Source organism: Fringilla coelebs (assembly GCF_963513975.1).
Source record: "Fringilla coelebs genome assembly, chromosome: 4".
Taxonomy (NCBI): domain Eukaryota; kingdom Metazoa; phylum Chordata; class Aves; order Passeriformes; family Fringillidae; genus Fringilla; species Fringilla coelebs.
In genome coordinates, this window is record NC_140032.1 from 70,879,007 (window position 1) to 70,897,754 (window position 18,748).

The 18,748-nt window shown below is 43.2% G+C and overlaps 2 protein-coding genes across 6 annotated transcripts in view; both read right to left on the bottom strand.

The window, feature by feature from the left end:
- LOC311152630 (uncharacterized protein) overlaps positions 1-18,748 on the bottom strand; it is a gene marked incomplete at its 5' end in the record, with an annotated part of 279,380 nt that overhangs the window by 14,358 nt on the left and 246,274 nt on the right. For all 5 annotated transcript variants that reach the window (XM_084203877.1, XM_084203875.1, XM_084203876.1 and 2 more), the window contains 8 exons: positions 1,260-1,524; positions 3,220-3,499; positions 4,600-4,746; positions 5,127-5,258; positions 5,648-5,722; positions 15,371-15,392; positions 17,364-17,393; positions 18,187-18,309. In XM_084203877.1, coding sequence (XP_084060003.1) covers positions 1,260-1,524; positions 3,220-3,499; positions 4,600-4,746; positions 5,127-5,258; positions 5,648-5,722; positions 15,371-15,392; positions 17,364-17,393; positions 18,187-18,309 — 1,074 coding nt within the window. The remainder of the gene's footprint in view (positions 1-1,259; positions 1,525-3,219; positions 3,500-4,599; positions 4,747-5,126; positions 5,259-5,647; positions 5,723-15,370; positions 15,393-17,363; positions 17,394-18,186; positions 18,310-18,748) is intronic.
- Positions 7,071-13,253, bottom strand: LOC311153316 (ankyrin-2-like; the record flags this gene model as incomplete). Its single annotated transcript, XM_084205090.1, has 1 exon — positions 7,071-13,253. Exon 1 carries the CDS (start codon positions 12,876-12,878, stop codon positions 7,071-7,073), a length of 5,808 nt encoding a protein of 1,935 aa, XP_084061216.1. The 5' UTR covers positions 12,879-13,253.

Genomic DNA, 18,748 nt, shown 5'->3' on the forward strand with positions numbered 1-18,748 from the left:
TTTGACAAGAGGACTGCGTAGCAGTAGCCTCAGAAAGATCAGGAAAAATGCTGACCTTGTCTATCCTGCATAAGGAAGAATTAAAAGTTTAAACAAACACCTCAGATGGCAAAGAGAGAAAAGAATCCCCTGGGAAATAGCTGTAGTATAAAAACATAAAAGGGAAAATAAATGGCGGGGGGGGGGGGGGGGGGTGGTACCAGCTGCTGTTGTCGTTTCACTTCAGTAAAAGAATCAGAGGGAAAAAGCAGTACATTACTTTGAGGGCAGCTATTCTCCAGCAGGCCTTGTACTGGGCCCTGCTGTAGATACCCTTTCAATCACCTGGTACACTTTAAATTCCACCTTTCCCTGAGATGCCTGAGGCAGAGCTCTGAAACCCTTCATTCTAGAGGTGATACCTTTGGCCATGTATTAGCCAAGAGAGATGGGCCTTGTTTCTAACAAACACAAAGGTGAAACAACTTCTGCCTCAGTACAACTGTGCCTTCTCTGCTCTAACTGGACTTATAAAGTTAATATCCTGCCCAAGGATGCCTTCTCATTTTCTTTCACTTAGAGTGGGCAAAGCAAGCTGTTTATTTTTAAATCTTCATCTGCCAGGAAACTTTAGTTCTCCACTAAAAGTCATATGGTTGTTCTCTTTCCTTGCCGGTGGATTTCTTCCCCTTTCTGAGTGTTGCCATCAAGTCCCTTGTCTCACAAAACCCAAGACCTACCTTGTACAGTTTTTTATATCCTCTTCACTCTCCTGTCTCTCTATTTCTTCCTCTGTGCTACATAAACACCATTCTTCCAGTACATCTTTAGTACTCTGGAATGCACAGCGGCTGTCTCTTTCCTGTCTCACCGACTTCAGAGACCGTTCACACCATTTGTCATGCTGCTCTGGGCTAGCCCTGCCTTTCTTTATGAGCTTTACTGATATTGCTTTTTCTGCATTACGTCTGTTTCGATTTGCTTCTGCCCCTGTTACTGACACTCTCTCTCTCAGGCACAGATGGAACTGTCACTGGCCAAAGGACAAAGAAGGGTAGAGCAGAACCAGAATTACCAGCCTAGACTTTGGGATCTGGGGTTTGCTTCAACTTTGAAAACCTCCGAAGAAAAGCCTTTACCTGACCCTTTAAACCACAGAGGGAAGGAGGAAAAACTCAGTGCCAGATGCAAATTAATTACAAATATTCTTATCTTAAGGCATGAGCAAGTCATAAAAATTGGTTTGCGTCAATTAAATTGAGGCAAAGTTGTTGATTTACCTTTTCTAAAGATTCCTCTTCAAAGCCCCTTCCAGACTTCTCCATCTCCTCTTCAGTGGACTCCACAATCACGAGACTAGATCTCCTTGGAGAGAGGCCTTCCTGGTGGAGCTGGGGGTCCTCAGGCTCTTGGATGATGGGGGAGTCCCCTCTCTGCACAGGGGACGGAGGCTGCGGGGGGGCTCTCTGCGCCTCTCCCTTGGCCGTGCTTGAGTGCGCAGATTTTCCAGCTCCCACGGACTGCTCTGTTCCTGGAGTCGTGGCACTGTGAATTACAGGTCCAAGTGAGTTATCACCGTGCAGTGCTTCCCAATTTCCAGCAATGGAACATTAGGCACTGACTTCATATTGTTGTGTTGTGTGTTGTTTGGCAAAATCTAGAAGTAACTGGTACTCCTTGACAGGACCTACAGAGCAGTCTGTCTGGGAATGCCACCCAGCTTCCTGAGCAAATCCCCAAATGGATACCCAGCCCTTCCATGCAAGTCTTCGAAACCTGGTGTTTGTAAAGTATTTCAGAGAGCTTTGCTTGCACTGGTGCCCTCACATCTCTACATACTGCCATTTATTTTTTTAATGGGAGAGCCTGGATTGCTAGAGAAGGATGTGAGGCACCTACAACATTGAACAGAGCTGTGCAGCTGCAAAGTGGAAAAAACAACTTTCAAGTAGAATTCTGGAGCTTTAGCAAACAGAAATTCAGCAGAGGTTCAGGTTTTGTTTGCAATGGTATCTTTATGGTTGAGCCCTGATTCATGATCAATTGCTGCCCCAAGTTAGTTAAACCTATCATTATATATGTTACTATGTAACACATTTTTAAAGGAAATACGTTTAATTCCAGCAAATGTACATTCAATATTGTTGTATATTTCCTCTTGAAGCATGTTCCTTACATGTTCCTATTTAAATCTAGCTCGATTTTCCACCTAGTTTAAATTAGACCTGCAGTGTAGTGAAATTCCCCTGTCGTCATTACTCTCATGTAGTGTTGGCACTATTGTCTTAAAGTATTCTCTGTTCCTCAAAGAATTTCATTTCCTGATGCAAATCCTTAGGGAGCATTGGTATTTTTGCCTAACACTGCAACAGAAGCTTTCCTAGATGGTATTTTCTGTCTCCCACACTCTCTCCCAGCATATCCCGAGCAAAGGAATCCCCCTAAATCCATTTGCTGGACTCAGCTGCCCTTGGACTGCTGGGAGCTGCATCTCCACATCAAAGCTAATCACCTCCAGGGAAATCACTTCTTTGGATAGGGATTCTTGGTATTTTGCTGGCTTATTAATACTTGACCCTACCCTGCAGAGAGGCCTCAGCATGGGCACGTAATCAGGGAAGCTGTGGACAAATAAACATGATCTATTTCAAATTCCATTCCAAATGACACCAACCCCACTGACAGCCCCACCTCAGAATTCAAGTTTTTGCTGCACAGGTCCTCTCTGCGTACTCTATCATGTGTTATTCCTATACGTACTTGTGTCTTGCCCCTGTAATGCTTCGTTTCTGCTCCTTTGGCCATCTGAAATGCACTTATAAAAGGCCAGTTGTTAATAGGTAGGTATCAGTTTTGTAAGTAATCATTAAATTGAAAAAAATTGCCTCCATTGAAAAAGCCATCCTAAATCTGAAGAAAGATTTGGATTACTTTCATTAATATGTCATCACTTGTCACCCAAGGTATGAAAAATATACATAAAACCTCCTCCACTTCTCTATTAACCATCTTTTCTTTCCTATGTACTAAACACAGTTATTGCTTTGTGCTCACAGTGACAGACTGACTTTCTCCCCTCAGCCTTAAGACTTCCTCCACATGGATTAAAAAGTGAAAACCACAATTGGAGGAAAATTCTAGCGTGTTTCTAAGTCTCAAAGGCAACTGTAAAATCCTCTTATTACACAAAGAAAAAAGAACTCGTTCCCTACGGCTTCATCCTGCTCTTTTGGCACTTACAAATATTCCTGTTGTGAAGCAGATGGTTTCCCTGGCATATCTTGGGGTTTCCCTGAGAATTCAGCTTCTACTTGTTCCTTGTGTGCTTGCCTCAGAAGCTCAGCCATGGACACTTCGGCCTCGCTCCTGGGAGTACTGTCCTGGAACGGGGAATAACTGACAGACACGTCTTCCTCGGAGACCAGAGGGGGGTGCTCGGTTGGCTCGCCATCCTTAGACAGTCTCTGCTGTTCTTGCTTGTGTCTCGAGCTGCACACTTCCTCTTGCAGTGCTGAAAACCCTTGCCAAGACAGAGAGATGAGAAATGTCCTTACAAGTCTGACCAGAATGCAGGAGTCCTTCCTGTGCTCCATGTGCATTGAAAATCCCCAGGCACAACAAGTGACCTGAAGTTCTTGAACACCTTGAGTGGGAGGGCACCTGCCCTCTAGGAGTAGACCAAGGCATGCCAGATTGCCACTACTATAGCCAGATTTGCACAGTAACAGGCAAAATAACATTTACCCAGGAATTTACCTCTATTTACCCAGATTTTAGTGACTTTTCCCCCCATATCCGTTATTTATCTTCTTCTGGAAAAATTAACTGTACAAAAAAAGATGCAAACACTTCATAGAGGGCTAGGTGGAAGAAGTAGCTCATTTATATACCATAGTCACTGGAAACCTCGTGAACTCTGAAGAACAAAGTCGGGGGGGGAACAAAAAACTTGTATTGAGTTTGAGCCGGACAGAGAGGTTAACATTCTAAAACTACTTGGCTGTAATATGAGAATGCTAATTGTAACAAACAGCCCTCTAGTCCAACATTCTCTTCAGGACTGGGACCTTTGCAGCTGTCTAATATGCTTCAATATTGAATTAGGCATTCAAAAGTGTCACTTCTGGAAAAGAGGATTTTATGCCAAATAATTTGGAGGTGTTTCATCAGTTTGCAACCACTGGATCTAATCCACTGAACTTTCAAACTTAAGAGATGCAATAGCATCCTAACAGAATTACAATATCCTGGACACTTAAATCCAAAGGGGTTTTCTGTCAAAGCACGAAGTAGTTTGTGTTTTTAATATCTTGGTCAAATTCTAATACAACCTTTTGAACTTTGATGAAAGCACTTGCATAAGCAAAAAACCAAACCCCAAGGTAAACTGGGCAAACATTGCCGGCCACAGTGTTTGCTTCTGAAGAAAGCTCAGGTCTCCTACCCAGTGAAATGTGACCCTTGTGATGCCATGCTTGCATCCATCCACAGTGTCCCTGCGTTGAAAATGGAATTCCAGTGCTCTGTCACGAGAGCTGACAGATGAGCCTGGGCCCACACTTCAGAGCAGAGTGATGCTTGGAGAGGGACCCTAGGCACTTTGGGTCAGGAGCCACTTACCTTCACTGTGGTCCAACGCCAAGGACTGCTCCGTGTCCGCGTACGTGCGCGTGCCGTGGCCCTGCACGGGGTCTATGCCGCTGGTCTCCATCAGGTGAACGATGTCCATGCGGTTGATTTTTGTGAGACATTGGGTCAGATTGGTATCTGTGCCATTGGAAGGACACCGTGCAGCTCAGTTAAGAATCAAGCACACTCCCTCCCTTCTCCATAGGACGGGCATATACAGGAGACTGACCAGTGTCATATATCAATTATAGATACATTTAGAAACAGTGCTATGTAAAAGCTAAAAAGAACCAAATGGCTGCCTATAAAAACTAGCACTGCATTTTGTTTTTTTTTCTTTTTAACAAATTTCTTGAGTTACTGTGTTATACAGACAAGATTAGAAACAACATTGACTACAATCCATGGTTATCCTTTCTGTAGCCTAAATTTTCCCCAAATTTTCTTTGTGATTACAACACACCTGTCACTTCAGCTAGCAGATTGGAGACAGTTACACACAATAAATGGAAACAAACCTGTCGCACGTTTCCCATCCCTTTCAAGCCAGTATTTGAGGAGTGCGTGGCTCTGGTCTTGAAGAGAATTGGGATTTTCAATTCGGATTTGGTGAATTTGCTCCTCTGTGAAGTCCAGTTCTCTTGCTAGCTCTGAAAAAGAAATCCATCGCTGTAAATAGGTCTGCTAGTACGACTACTACTCCCCTGGTCTAGCTTCATTCAAAGAAAAGTAAATGCCTGTGAATTATAGTTTAACCCCAAAACCTGAGAAAACATTTCCATCTCGTTCCGTGTTACTTTCACTTGTCCCCACTACCGTTTGCTGCCTCAAGTCTATTAAAGGCACCATATTAAAGTGATTGTTTAGAGCAGGTCTCTTTTTTAACTCATTTAGGACTCTCGGTATCCCAAACAAAATAAGCTTCTGAAATATTTTTCTAAAACATCTTTGGATAATCAGAAAATCATCCAAAAGAAAAATGAGAGGAGTGTGGACCATTCCCCTCCTTTCTCTCTGGAGCAGAAAACGTGCACTTTACCTGTCCAGCTGAATCCAAGATGATCTGCGATGTGGGCCAGCCTTTCCTCTGTCCTTTCCTGATCATCCTGTTGATCTAAAGGTCAAAGAGAGCTGGAAGTTGCCTTTTGCAAGTTAAAAACCATTTCCATAGGAGAGAGAGCCCAAGAAGGGAAAGCGCTGCTTTTTCCTAGCTGCTGTGCCTAAATGTGGACAGGCTGCGTAACTTGAGTGAGGCGTGTAAATCCCTAGGTTCAAAATGAAGCCAAAAAGCTTGGTTTTTCAAAAAGCACAGGACTATCTAGTTTTTCTATTTGGAAATCAGACGTTCATGTGAAAACCTAATCTAAGACTGAAGCACCTACTATGCCTATTATGGCCAGGCATTTTACTCTAAAACCTTTCCATGAAGTTTAGTTGAAGACTTTGACTAAGTCAAGAGCCATAGTTTTCCATGCCTCCTTAGTAAATGCCAGGGTCGAAGAATTCATCGGGACCAGTGCTTTTAATCATGTTCTTTGTGTTGTAAGGCAAGTTTTGTTCAAACAGTCCATACAGCATGTCAGATTTTGGTCTGTATTTGAGAGACTGATAATTTTAGTGCCTTTGACCCTTTGGATGGGGAGTGAGACAAAATACCGACAACAAAGGCAAGGAAAAATCAGACGGTCATTCGTCAGTCCTCATTTACTTCACTAATGGTGAGACTGACAGCTCCTCCCATCCCCAAAGATAATTTTAGGATGGTGGAATGTGAGTTTTGATTTTCCCTGAACGCACACATGAACTGCAACACCTCTGAATCAAGAAATTGCTTAGGGTTTTGATATGCACGTGTCATTCCAGCTCCTGATTTCTATTAGGGCTACTCAGTACTAGCACACAAGTGGGCAAGAGGAAAACCAAGCACCAAAAAATGTGGACTAAAAGAGTTACTGGTGACTCAGAGTTTTCCTCAGACACAGACTGTCAACAGAAAGGAACACAAAAACCTTCTGCTCCTGCACATCTCATTGTGTACTAACTCAAATGTCTATAAATTTGCCTGTCTCGCTTGCAATTGATGCTCAAGCATTTCATTATTAGAAGTTAATAGCTAGTAGGGTTAATAGGGCCAGGGAAAGTCAAAAGCCAAAACGTGCATGACCTAAGCAATCAGTTTAATGACAAAACCATACATATTTCTAGAAGTGTTTTTGCTTATTAACGTAACACTTCTCATAAGCATTTATGGTTTGCAATCTTGAGATCGTTTCACAGACAAGAACACAGACACAAGACAAAAAAACCAAATACAGCTCACAAGGGAAAAAAAAAAGCACAACTAACCACCAAAAGCTGTAAAGGAAATGCCACACGCATTACACCTGTGCACAAACCCGCGCACACACACACACACACATACACACACACACCAAAGAAAACAAAGAACAAAAGAGTTTAATTCATGACATGCGTCGCACAGGGAATCCCAGTCGTTGGCAAATACCTTCAGCACGGTCATGGACATTTTCGTCAGGGATACGTTCAATCTGAGTCTCTACAGACTCATCCCAAATGGGTCTGATGTCAAAGATGTCTTCAGGAACTGACTGCTGAGTCTCACTGGATGGCACATTTTCAATAACTGAAACTTCTAGGGCACTACTGCTTTCATCATCTGAAACTAATTCTTGTTCTCTCTCTGACTGCGTGAGTCTTTCCACTAATTTAGAAGCTTCATCGCTAATTTCTTCAAAAAACTCTATGGAGTTTTTGTAAAGATCAAAAAAATTGTCCTTACTCTCTTTTGTGGGACTAAAAGCACTGCGGGAGCCTGTAGCGCTTCTGCTTTTAACTGGCAACCGTGAAGAAAATACCTTCGATCTTGCTGTTGTTGCCTCATCTGAGTCTAGCTCAAACTTCGTCTCACTCTCCCTCTCCCTGGCCTCTGCCTCTGCCTCAGCATAACTCCTAGCTTTGATGGAACGTTTGGTCTTTGGGTCCACGGGACTACTGGCGTCAGATTCCGATTTACTGCGGCTGTCTGGCTTTGCAGGGACCGCGCTCGTCACGTCGAGCACTTTGGGTGACTCTGGCTTGCGGACCGTCGTGTCCACGTATGAGTGCGGTGGTTCGGCTTTTTGGAAAGCGGATTTCACGGGAATTTTAGACTTTGGTTTCGCTTGGTCATCTTTTCCTTCACACTGTACACTGTCCAGGAAGTCATCCGGGGAAAGGCTCTCATTTTCCCATTGTTGCGAGGATTGTGATGTGGCAGCAGCTGTTCTTACAGGGATTTTGGATTTGCTTTCACAAGAAGGCACACTCTCCATTAGAGCAGTGGGGATTTCAATCACAGATCTCTGCTCCTCTGGGGAGGAGTCTGGGGACTCCTCACCCTGTTCAGAACTAACCAATCGAGTGACTTTGGAAAAATCTAATTCATCTTCTACCGCACACTGCTCAGGAGAGATGAGGCAAGGCACCTGACTGCTATCAACCGTGTCAGTCTCCATTCTGGAGAGGGGTTCAGCTTCAGAGGCAGCAATTTCTTTCTTTGGTGATTTTGAAGAAGCTGAAATACCCATTTTAATTGGAATTCTGGATTTAAGATCTGCCTTTGCAGTGCCTGTGCTGGCACCTTCACCCATCGTTTCTTCAGATCTATCACCAGACTCAGGTGATGGGGGTGAATATCTCAATGCATCTTGTTCTTGTACATCTGACTCCTCTGACTCTGACGGTGCAGATGGGTCCACTGACCCCTTCTGCTTTGACGATTCTGCCTCTGCTGCTTCTTTCACTTCTTCACATAAAGAAACTTCTTCCTGAGGCTCCTGCCCCACCTGGAAAAAGTGAAAGTTTTCATCTGGGTAGTTCCTTTTGGTCATGTCAATGGCTCCACTTCTAGTCATCTCAAACAACTTGCCTTCCTGAAAAAGAAAAGGATTTTGTTCACTGAGTGGCGTCCCTTCTTCGGTGGGTGTCCTGGCCGGTGTTGTGTCCGGGGTTGTGCCTTGGGATCGCCTGTCTACCATCAACCCAAATATCTTCTGTTCCTCTTCCTTCACCCGAGCTTCAAAAGCTTCATCGTCTTCGCGTATTTCACTCCACATGTCAGAATCCACGTCGGTTCTGGTGATGACAACCTGACCCACCAACTTCTCTGTTTCATCTCTTATATCCTCAAGGGCAGACTCAGATAATTTTGTTGATTCTGAGGTCGGAGACCCTTGTGATATTGTCTGAAATCCATCCTCTGTTTTGGGCTCTATTTCCATGTACACTTCCTCTGAAGAGCAATATTCACTGCCCGTGTCTCTGCTAAGTAGAGCTTCACCAGTCTGATCTTTCCCTTCTGCAATAGAATAGGTTTCCCTAGATAGCAGACTTCTACCAGATCCTACCTCACTTTCAGAGTCAATGAAGAAATGTCCAGAAGACACATTTTCATAAGGGCTCACTATATACGGAGCACTACCATCAGTGCCATCTGCTGCACAGCTCTCGAGCTCCCCTGTGTCAGTGGTTAGGGACGAGTACTCTGGTAAGGGCTCCTCAGCATGAGCAGCCCTGTGAGATGTCTCACAACCTGTAAGTGTTTTTCCTGAATCCCTTGCCGAAGCAGAATGGTCAGGGGTGTCACCTTTGGCCAGTTTGCCATCGCACGGGACAGAGTACTCGGTGGTACCGTGTCCATGAGAAAGACCATCTGCCTCTTCCGACACAGCTCCCGTAGAAATGAGATTGCTGCGTGGTAATGGGGCCGCGGGTTCGACACCTTTTTCAGTAGCATCGCACCGCCCCATTATTAGTGAAGACTCAGCATGAACCTCTTCTTGACAACTGCTGCCAACAGAGTGACAGGGAGTACACCCAGATCGCGTGACGGGGGCGTCGGGACCGACCGTCTCACAGTCGCCTGTACCATCACAACATTTGGATTCCACACTTTCCGCTAACACACAGCCATCGGAAGGACAAGTGCCCATGGAAGGCTTACAGCTGCGCCCAAGGATAAGCAGCTCCTCTTTGTCACCTTTGCATGGTGCTTTAACCTCACCTATCCCGACAGAGCATGGCTGGGAATCAATGGGTTGGAAACCTGCTTCGTCAGGGCTAGAGCTGGAGTCAATACTAGATGGTAACGGTGAGGGTGGCTGCACTCGGATCACGGGCTCCATTAAGAGGCCAGAGTCGGCTTCTTTTTTGAGCCGAGTCAATTCTGGCTCGCTTTCAGAAGAGGAAGAACTCTTTCTAGATTCAGCAGTAGGTGTCACCACTGTGGGTATGACTTTTTCTACTACAGTAGTCTGCTCTGATGCTTCAGGCTCCCGTGAGGCTTCTGAATTGGCAACCACAGAAGATTCCTCTTGCTTACAACTCCTTTTATAATCTCTCTTCTGCTTTGCTTCTTGTTCCAATTCATCAAACATTTTGATTTTGGTCACCATTTTAAACATCTCTTCTTCTGGGGTGAATCTCTTCTTTGGTTCACTTTCTGAATCATCCTCCGGTTCTTCATTGACTTCAGGGATGGTGGCTGACTTTGGTATGTCTGCCATTTTAGGTGTGATTTCATAGCTAATTTCTTCCGAACTAGGAGTTTCGGGGGAAACAGGGCTTTTCCCTGAACTCTCCATGAGGGATGTTTGCTCCAGACTGTCATCATCGGCACTTCCCTCAGGGTCACGGAGAATCCTGGAACGTACCGATGCCAGCTCTGGGCAGGCTTCTGCTTTGCTATGAGCAGACGGAAGGGGACCCTGCCCCAAAATACAAGCCTTCACTGTTGGTTCTACGGGGCTGCTTTCAAGGGAATCGCGGCAGGGGGACTCTTTCATAGGACTGGGCTCCAACGAGTCGGGCGTTTTGTGTGATGAGTTATCTTCTAGCACTGGGCTTGCCTCCAGGGAGTCTTTATGACTTATAGTCAAAGAGTCATCTGCAACTGGGCTAAAGCCTTCACTATCATGGCTAGCAAGTGCAAGTTCCAATTTCTGGGGACTTCTAACTGTAAGACGGCGTTCACAGGCTACATCTTTTTCTTGCTCTAAAGCAGTGTCATGTGTTTCAGAAGACTTAGTGAAATGTGCAGTGGTTCTGGATTCTTTATCCCTGCTAATATCTTTCACAATGGAAGCTGAGCTACTGTCTTTAAGTTTATCAGCCTCTTCTTCAGAGGCTGGAGGTACATGCTCTTCTGATAAATGGTCAGAATGAGACGCACTAGTCTCAGTAACAGCATCTAGCTGCCTCTCAGCAATACCTTTTTCATCTTCCTTTGAGGAGAGTTCCTTTGTAGAACGTGCTTCTGCTGTTGTGTCTACTTGAGCCGCTCCTTTAGCATCTTCAATTTGCCCATCAGTTTTCTTTGGTGAGAATGAAAGGCTTTCTGGGCTCGTTTCAGGAGTCTCTGCCAGTCCCTCATGCTTGTAACTTTCCTCTGAGCTGATCTGAGGGGTTCCGTCAAGTAGGCTGCCTGGAGAGTCAGCCACACCTTCGTGTTTAAGGCTCTCTGAGCTCCCATCAAGAGCAGTGCTTTGCAGAGAAAGAGCAGGAAGGAATTCATCTTTCCCATACTCTGTGGGAAAAGCAGCACCAAAAGGACTGGTCAGTACTTGCTCCAAGTTAACCTCTCCCTCCTCTGTCACAGAGAGGTGTCGGAACTGTTGGTATTTGTCATTATCCTCCAGTTCTTCTTTAATGACATCAGAAAAGTCTGTTGAGGTTTTCCTGTCAGGGCTGATCTGGAAGTCAAGATCCCCCTGATCATCAGAAGTCCTGCCCTTCCCAGCTGCCGTTTCTTTGGCACTTTGAGCAATCATTACCGGCGGGAGAGGTTGGGTTGGCTTTTTGCTGCTCTGCTCTTTTACTTGGTCTTTGCCACCAGCTTTTTTGGCAGTTTCGATGGTGGAAATTTGAGTTTTTCCTTTCTTTGATTGTGGCTCTTTCTCTGCTTTTGACACCATGCTTGGTTTGTCCTTCTGTTTGTCTGTCTTGAGGTTTGACACTCGCTTGGTTTCACTCTGCAAAGGAACAGTTTTCTTGCGGGGAGTTTCCTTCTCAGGGGCCTGTTGCTTCTGCTTGGCAGATTTGTGTTCAAAGAGTCCGGAAATATTCTTGGACGGGTCTTGCCCTGACTGGAAGGCTTTCATTAGCTCCCGAACAGACATGGTCTCTTCGAGTCTCTCTGTCTTCGAAGAAGGTGAGACAGGTGGCTGGGGTTTGTGTGCTACTGGCTTTTTGACTGGTGCTGGTTTTTTAGGTGCCTTTTCGGCAGGGCTTTCTTTCGCCTGAACTCTGACGGGCAGTTTTGAGCGTACTTTTTGCTCATCTTCTACTCGTTTCTGAAGAGCTTTCACTTTATCCTTTATTGAGCCAATGGGAGTTTCCTCGATAACAGGGGACACAGCTTTAGGCTCTGGAGTGCCTGTCACCTTTAGGCCAGGCTCACCAGCTGGTGCCTCGTCTGAAGTGAGCTTAGGCAGTCTCAGCTTCTCTCCGCTGCTGTGCACCTTGCCTTCCTTTGGCTTTGGCTTTTCTCGTAGTTTTGCCCTAAAGGGCTTTTTAACTTCTGAGGCTGCCTTCTGTTGCTCCTGCGAGCTTGGTTTCCCAGTTTTTGGAGATTCTTTTGCTTTCTTTTCAGAATCCCTGCTTACTGCTACAGCTTTGATTTTCTCTTCTACTACCTCCTCTTGTAAGGCCTGTGGCTGTCCCTCATGAGGAGAAACGTGTGTTTTTAAATCCTCTGCAAGGTAATCCCCCGTTCCTGTCATGTCTGGCTCCCCTTTTTTTGTAGTCCCTTTGTCTACCCTGACTTCTGCGTGGCTCGGCTCTGTGACTTCTGATGGAGCATTTCTCCTGGCCTCTTCAATTTCTTCATCACTGACAATGATCCATTCTTCTTCTAAGGGTTCTTGTTTGGAAAGGGACTTCTGCAAAACATGTTCTTCTCTGGTGTAGGATCCACCTCTCAGAATTTCATTTACTTTTTCTAAGTCCTCTTTAACTCTTTCAACTATTTCAAAAGGTTCTCCTGGCTCTTCTTCAGCAGACTTTTCAAGATCTTTCACCTTTATGGAGCCTGATTTATCAGAAGGGTCACTTGTCAGGATGGCAGTCATTTTGATCAGATCTTGTTTCATCTCAGAAACTTCAGACAACAGGTCTGGACTGGCTAGTACAGGGACTTCATTAACCAGATGGCTTTTCAGGACAGATGTTTCTGTAGATTCTGTCTCGTCATCTTTGATGCGAATGAAAAACATTGAAAGTAAAATGGAAATCAAAAATAGAGATTGGAAAATGTAATCAGGACTGAAAATGACAGTCTTTGGCTGTAGTGGTGGGAAGGTCAACAAAATGGGCCAGGAATGGTGGATCCACAAGATCTGAGGGTACAAGAGCAAAGCAAAGCTAACGGGGTGGGGTGGGGGAAAAAAAAAAACAACTGAAAAGGAAAATGGCAGGAAATAACTTGCTTCACTTTATCTCTAGAGCACAACCACACATACAGTATCAAAGCTGGAACAAACCAAACCAGGACACCACTAAAAAAAACCCAAAACAACAACAACAAAATTTCAAATCAAAACCAGAAGAAACACAGTGAAGTTACACAAAGAGAGGCATCTCAAGATTGTTCAGATGTTACAGATCAATGTTCAAATAAAAAGAAAAACAAGAAAAAAGGGGGAAAGCATTAGAACTGATTGAAAGTCGATTTCCTCTAAGAGAAAGCCAGTGTTAGCAAACTGTCAGAATAACATCGGGTTAACAGTTTTGTTTTTCTTAATGACCAAAATAAAAAGCAAAAAGTAATTCTGCAATAATCTAAAATAGGGTCAAATATGTGGAGATCTGAATCAGCTGCAAACCGGCATTTCATCTAAGGGGATTTCACACCTACACAATGAAACAAACAGGCTTTTGTTTTAAGAGGCATGGTCCTTTCCTTGGAACATCCTCATTGACAACTAATGAACTGACTGAGGAAAGAGAAGACAGAGAAGAAAAGGAGAGATAATAAGAAAAAACTGTGAATCAACTTAGAAGTGATTTCAGAGTTTTAAAAAATGTAATGTATGGCAACCCAAAGTCACAGACAGTCACACTAGACACATACGTACAATTCATGTAAGGCAAGTTATTTCCATGCAAAGCAAAGGTGTTGCAAATGCTGCAGGGTATGTAGCTTCGGTTAAGAACAAGAGCTTTAAAAATTATTCCTAAAAATTAAAGGTACACAAAAATACTGTAAACATACTGTGGTGAAATATTTGTCTAATCTGGCAATCAATATATAGGAAGGTGGCATCAGATAATTCCCATTATGCCATAACTGCCTGCTGGTAATATTTCATTTCAGCAAGGACTAGCAGGAAATGGATATTGAACAGAACGAAACACTGGAGAATTGAAGCAAGTTACAAACAGAACACAATGCTTAGGAATCACAGATGGACATTTTCCTTTTAAAGGTGGCATGTCACATGGAACTGCACATTTCAGCACCCCAGTGAAAGTCAAAAAACTAATGAAAATGAGGAGCCTTAAGCAACACATAATTAGCTGTCTTTATTTGTATAAAAGATCCATTTTGCTATTCTGTTCTCCTGAGTGTAATGAATGCTAAATATTTGTGCTGTACATTAATTAGAGCCAGATTGCTGCAGAGTATTGTGGTGCTGAAAATGTGGTCTTTTGGTGCTGCTGCTTCACAATGAACGGTCTGGTGCATGCTGAAATGCCAGCCAGTAATTTTGTAAATTTGTAATATGCACTTTCATAAATATCAAATGCATGACACTTTCACTGGCCAATAATCGAGGTAATCAGCCTGAAGCAAAGCAAGTCCAGTGGGAAATACATTGCAAGTGCTATCCAGACAGTGTGTGGCTGGGAGCAGGAACACTCACTGGGGTTCTCTGGGGCCCTGGCAGAGTCGGCAGTGAGGAAGTGGCAGGAGGACAATGCAAGACACTGCACTTTAACTGCAGAGGAGGAGAGATGTCACACTCCAAACTGGAAACGAAGCAGATGTCATGCTTTTCCTGAACAGATCCAAGAAATGGCTGCATTTGGAAGCAGCTCTCAGTAGAGACATTTCTGTGTCTGCAGAGATTCACTTGATTTGCCTCTCCCATAATAGAGACATTTGGGAACCCCTCGCCCGTGGTTTCTCATGGTCACAGCCTGATTGTGCGTGTACAGAGGGTGTTTGTGCTGTGCCAAGCTGTCAGGTCAGATTTCCAGCCATATTTCACCACAGTAAAGGGTGGGGCAAGGGAGGGAGGGTTAAACAGCCTGATTCTTTTGGACAGTATCACTTTTTGGCATGGTTGTATTCCATGAGATTAATGAAATAGATTGGAGTCCTCATTAGGTTTTCATTAAAAGTGATACTGTCATCTGTCTCAAATATGAGGCAAGAATGTGTGTCAACAAATGGAGAAAACAAAAAAAATGGAGGAATGAGCATTCATACAAGCAAAATAGCAATAGCAGGTTCACTAGGGATGTCAAAGGAAAGTGAAGGCTTAGATGAACGGTTTTTAACTGTATTACTTGTTAATTTACATGTTAATTGTATTGAATTGGATAGCTGCTGAGATATTAAATTGGTTTTCATTATGTATTTAAAGTATTGATGTTATTAGCAATAGCAGTTAAAACTTAGCTCTCTTTCATGCTTATCTTTACTCTTAACATCTCTCATACAAATTGCATTATAACATTCTTAAGAAAAATAAAATCTTACTTTTTTCTGAAGTCATATCAACCTGGAAGAGGAAAAAAGCAGGAGATTTAAACCATCAAATAGAATTGCCATACAGAAGCCACAGGTGAAATGCTAGTTGTATGAAGATGCATGGACTTAAATGGAACTAAGAATGCATTTAAAATAACAGCAAGAGCATGGCTTAATTTACGTAAGGTCTCTAATACCAGGAAAATGGTTACTTCACTATAGTTATGGTCAACAGTAGATGCAAAATATTGCAGTGTATTTTCTTTAAATGCTCTTAGCAAGAGTAGAGGACCTAAACTTTTGCATTGCCAGGTGTTTGGTTACATTGCTCTTAATTTATTTCTTCCTGTCTAAAGCAAAATAGGCCAATATGGTTACGTGAAGGCATTTGGTCAAGCTGGAAGGTAACCAGGAGGTTTCATGCATTGTGTTTCCTTGGACACATTCACTCTGAGAGCACCAACCGCATTCTGGCCTCTGTGCTCAGTGATGATGAAATGCAGGTGCACCAATGATGGCACAACTGCCCAAGGCATGACATGGGGCTGGATGCCACTAATAGCTATTGATACCTTTAAATGGAAGCTGTGATGGCCCTCACAGGGCCCCTTTTTGATTTTTCAGAGTTATTTGGGTACAGATAAAAAACACCATAACATTTTACTGTTATTCAAAAGGAAACCCAGTCCTTGCCAAAAAAGAATTGAACAGAACACAATCTCAGAGCATGAAAATTGAAGAAGCAAATTTTTGAGGTAGCTTTGTAATTTCAGTGTATTTCAGTTCTGCTAGCATTTGTCCACACCAGTACATGTTGTTTAAATTGGGCTATGGAAAAATATGCAAACTCAGAAGTAGCATTAAAGCTTTAATTTCCTATACAAACTTGTGGTAGGAGTAGGACAACTGTGAAGAATGCAAATCAGCTGTGCAGCACTGCTGGTACAAGATACTGCACATGGTAGAGCCCCCAAGGTTTTAGTGAGTGCTGAAAAGGTTTACACAGTTCAAACTATTCCGTATAAAGATAAATGCATTATGCTGTCTCAGTCAAGATGTTAGGAATCCTTGCCTTTCCATGAGCTGACACTGAACAGAAGGAAATCCCTGGCCATACGCGCATCTTCCTACGTGCCTGGCAATCCTTTAGGCTCACATAATTACATCTCACAGCCAGCAGTGTGTGCAACAGATCCATAATAGCCTGAATTCCTCTGATGCGCACATTGCCCTACATTGCCTACCCTGCATCCCTAGCATGTCCTAGCTTCCCTCACTTTCAGTTCTTCCATAATATCTGGACTGATTTATATCAGCATACTAATTAATATTATTAACATATAAATTAATGAAGTCATCAAAAAAAAGTTTAAAATGCTTAGAGTCATCAATGAGCTTGTCTTTCTGTGTTTTCGTTTCCTATACAAAAATAGAAGTCATATTTACCATAGGAGTGGTAAATATTTTTGTAATGATAATAGAGAACTGCAAGCCAAGCCACAGACCTGCTGAATCTGTTGTGCAGTGCATGGGAAAGATGTCCATCATCTTTGGGGAGCTGGCTATTCTCACAGTGTTTCCAACAGCTGAACATCATCATCAAGATGTCAGGATGCTTTTCTAATGTTACTCATTCGTGTAGGGGTCAGAGCTTAAGTAACATCTCGGAGCTCAGAGGGGAGCTGATACAATTTAGTTACTGCTAAAGACTAAAACTCTAAACCTTTTACTTGTTACTTCTGGGTTAACACTGATTCTGTACTGGATGCCCATCATCCAGCTCAGCAAGCTGTAACATCCAGTCTGCTGGATGCTATAAATGGAGAAGAGTGGTCCTTTTAACACAGGCAAAATTCACCTCAGCCTATTCCCAAAGTGAGTCTGTGCAAGGCCCTCTTGGCTGTGTCTGTAGCACGGTGCTAAGGATCAGATCTGAGTTGTGCCTGTTAGTTGTGTTTGAGCAACGTGTGTAGGCAAGAACATGCTGATTTAGCAACATTACCTCTTCTGGTTCTGGATCTGAATCTGATTCCTTTTGGTCCCAAAGCGCCATGCAAAAAGAGAAGGGGGAAACAGAGCAGGCAAAAGGCATTTTTTTTTTAGAAGAGAGTAGGAAAAAGTAACTTCCCACAACATTTAACAGAAAAGAGGAAAATGCAGCACATTTCTGGAGTTGATTACTTACAACAAAAAGCAGCAAAACTGAACTGTCAATTTAAACACAAAAGGCTACAGAAACGAGCAAAATACAAAGTGAAAAGTTAGATGTCTAGTGATCCTTTTTTGTACCAAAACTTCAAACATATACAGGCTTTTTCACCCATAAATTAGCATATATAAACACTCAAAATATTCAAGAACTATTAACATTTAAAGTCACAATAGTGTTAAGATGCTTTGTTTAAAAATTATAATAAAATGCTATAACAAAGATTTACTGTATTCTAAAAATGCTGAGAAGAAAATCATCATTTTTTTGGGCAAATACACCTCTAAAAGGCATGCAGCTTCTAATCCAACCAGGAAAGAAAAAAACCCCTTGTGTTTTCAGAGAATAAATATAAACTGACACTTTCTAAGGAAACAAGTGTTTACTCTCTGAGGGCACTCCCGCTCATCTCTTCTGAGACCTCAGGAAATAGCTGATGATGCCTTCAAACACTGGCATTAGGAGTACCAGCCTCAAGACACCGAAAGCCCTTGCAGGGAATTTTTTCCTCTTTCAAGCCCCTGCCCACAAAGCTGTAACCCTCTTTTGCCCTCCTCCTCACTTGTTGTTTGTACAATAATGCTGATGCCTGCAGCTGGGTATAATTTCACAGTACCTTTGTGTAAATGGGTAACGTGATGTTTAAATTACATATGGCTTGATGAACGAGGCCTCTGGTAGATTTTGGCTCCTTCATGAACGATAATCGTCCGCAGGGCTCTTGAGTGCTATCTCGGACCTGGCACAGGAAGAGCACACACATTTACCTGCTGCTCTGCTGTGGGACCTACTTGTGTCTCTCAAAAACTATTCAGCAGATGGGCAGAAAACGTCCACGTACGCAAAAAGAACTGTTTTCACTTTCCCCCCTGTTGTTTGTAAATGCACATGCAGATGTATTTGTGTATTCAATATATGGTGAATGTTGTTGGTGGAAAATTCAGCAGGGGGGAAAACCCGCAAAGCCAAAGGAAGACAGTGGCACAGATAAAGGTTTAAATTAAAACAAGCTTACAAAATATTGCTGGTAAGGAGGGAGAAAGTTTAAAATTTGTCTAGTAGCACACAGCAAATATAACAAAATGACAGAGTGGGTTGATTTTCTCCACTGACTGGAAGTTTCCATTCATAAATCATTTCTCTAAGGGAGTTATTTATATAATGGCAATAGTTTCCTC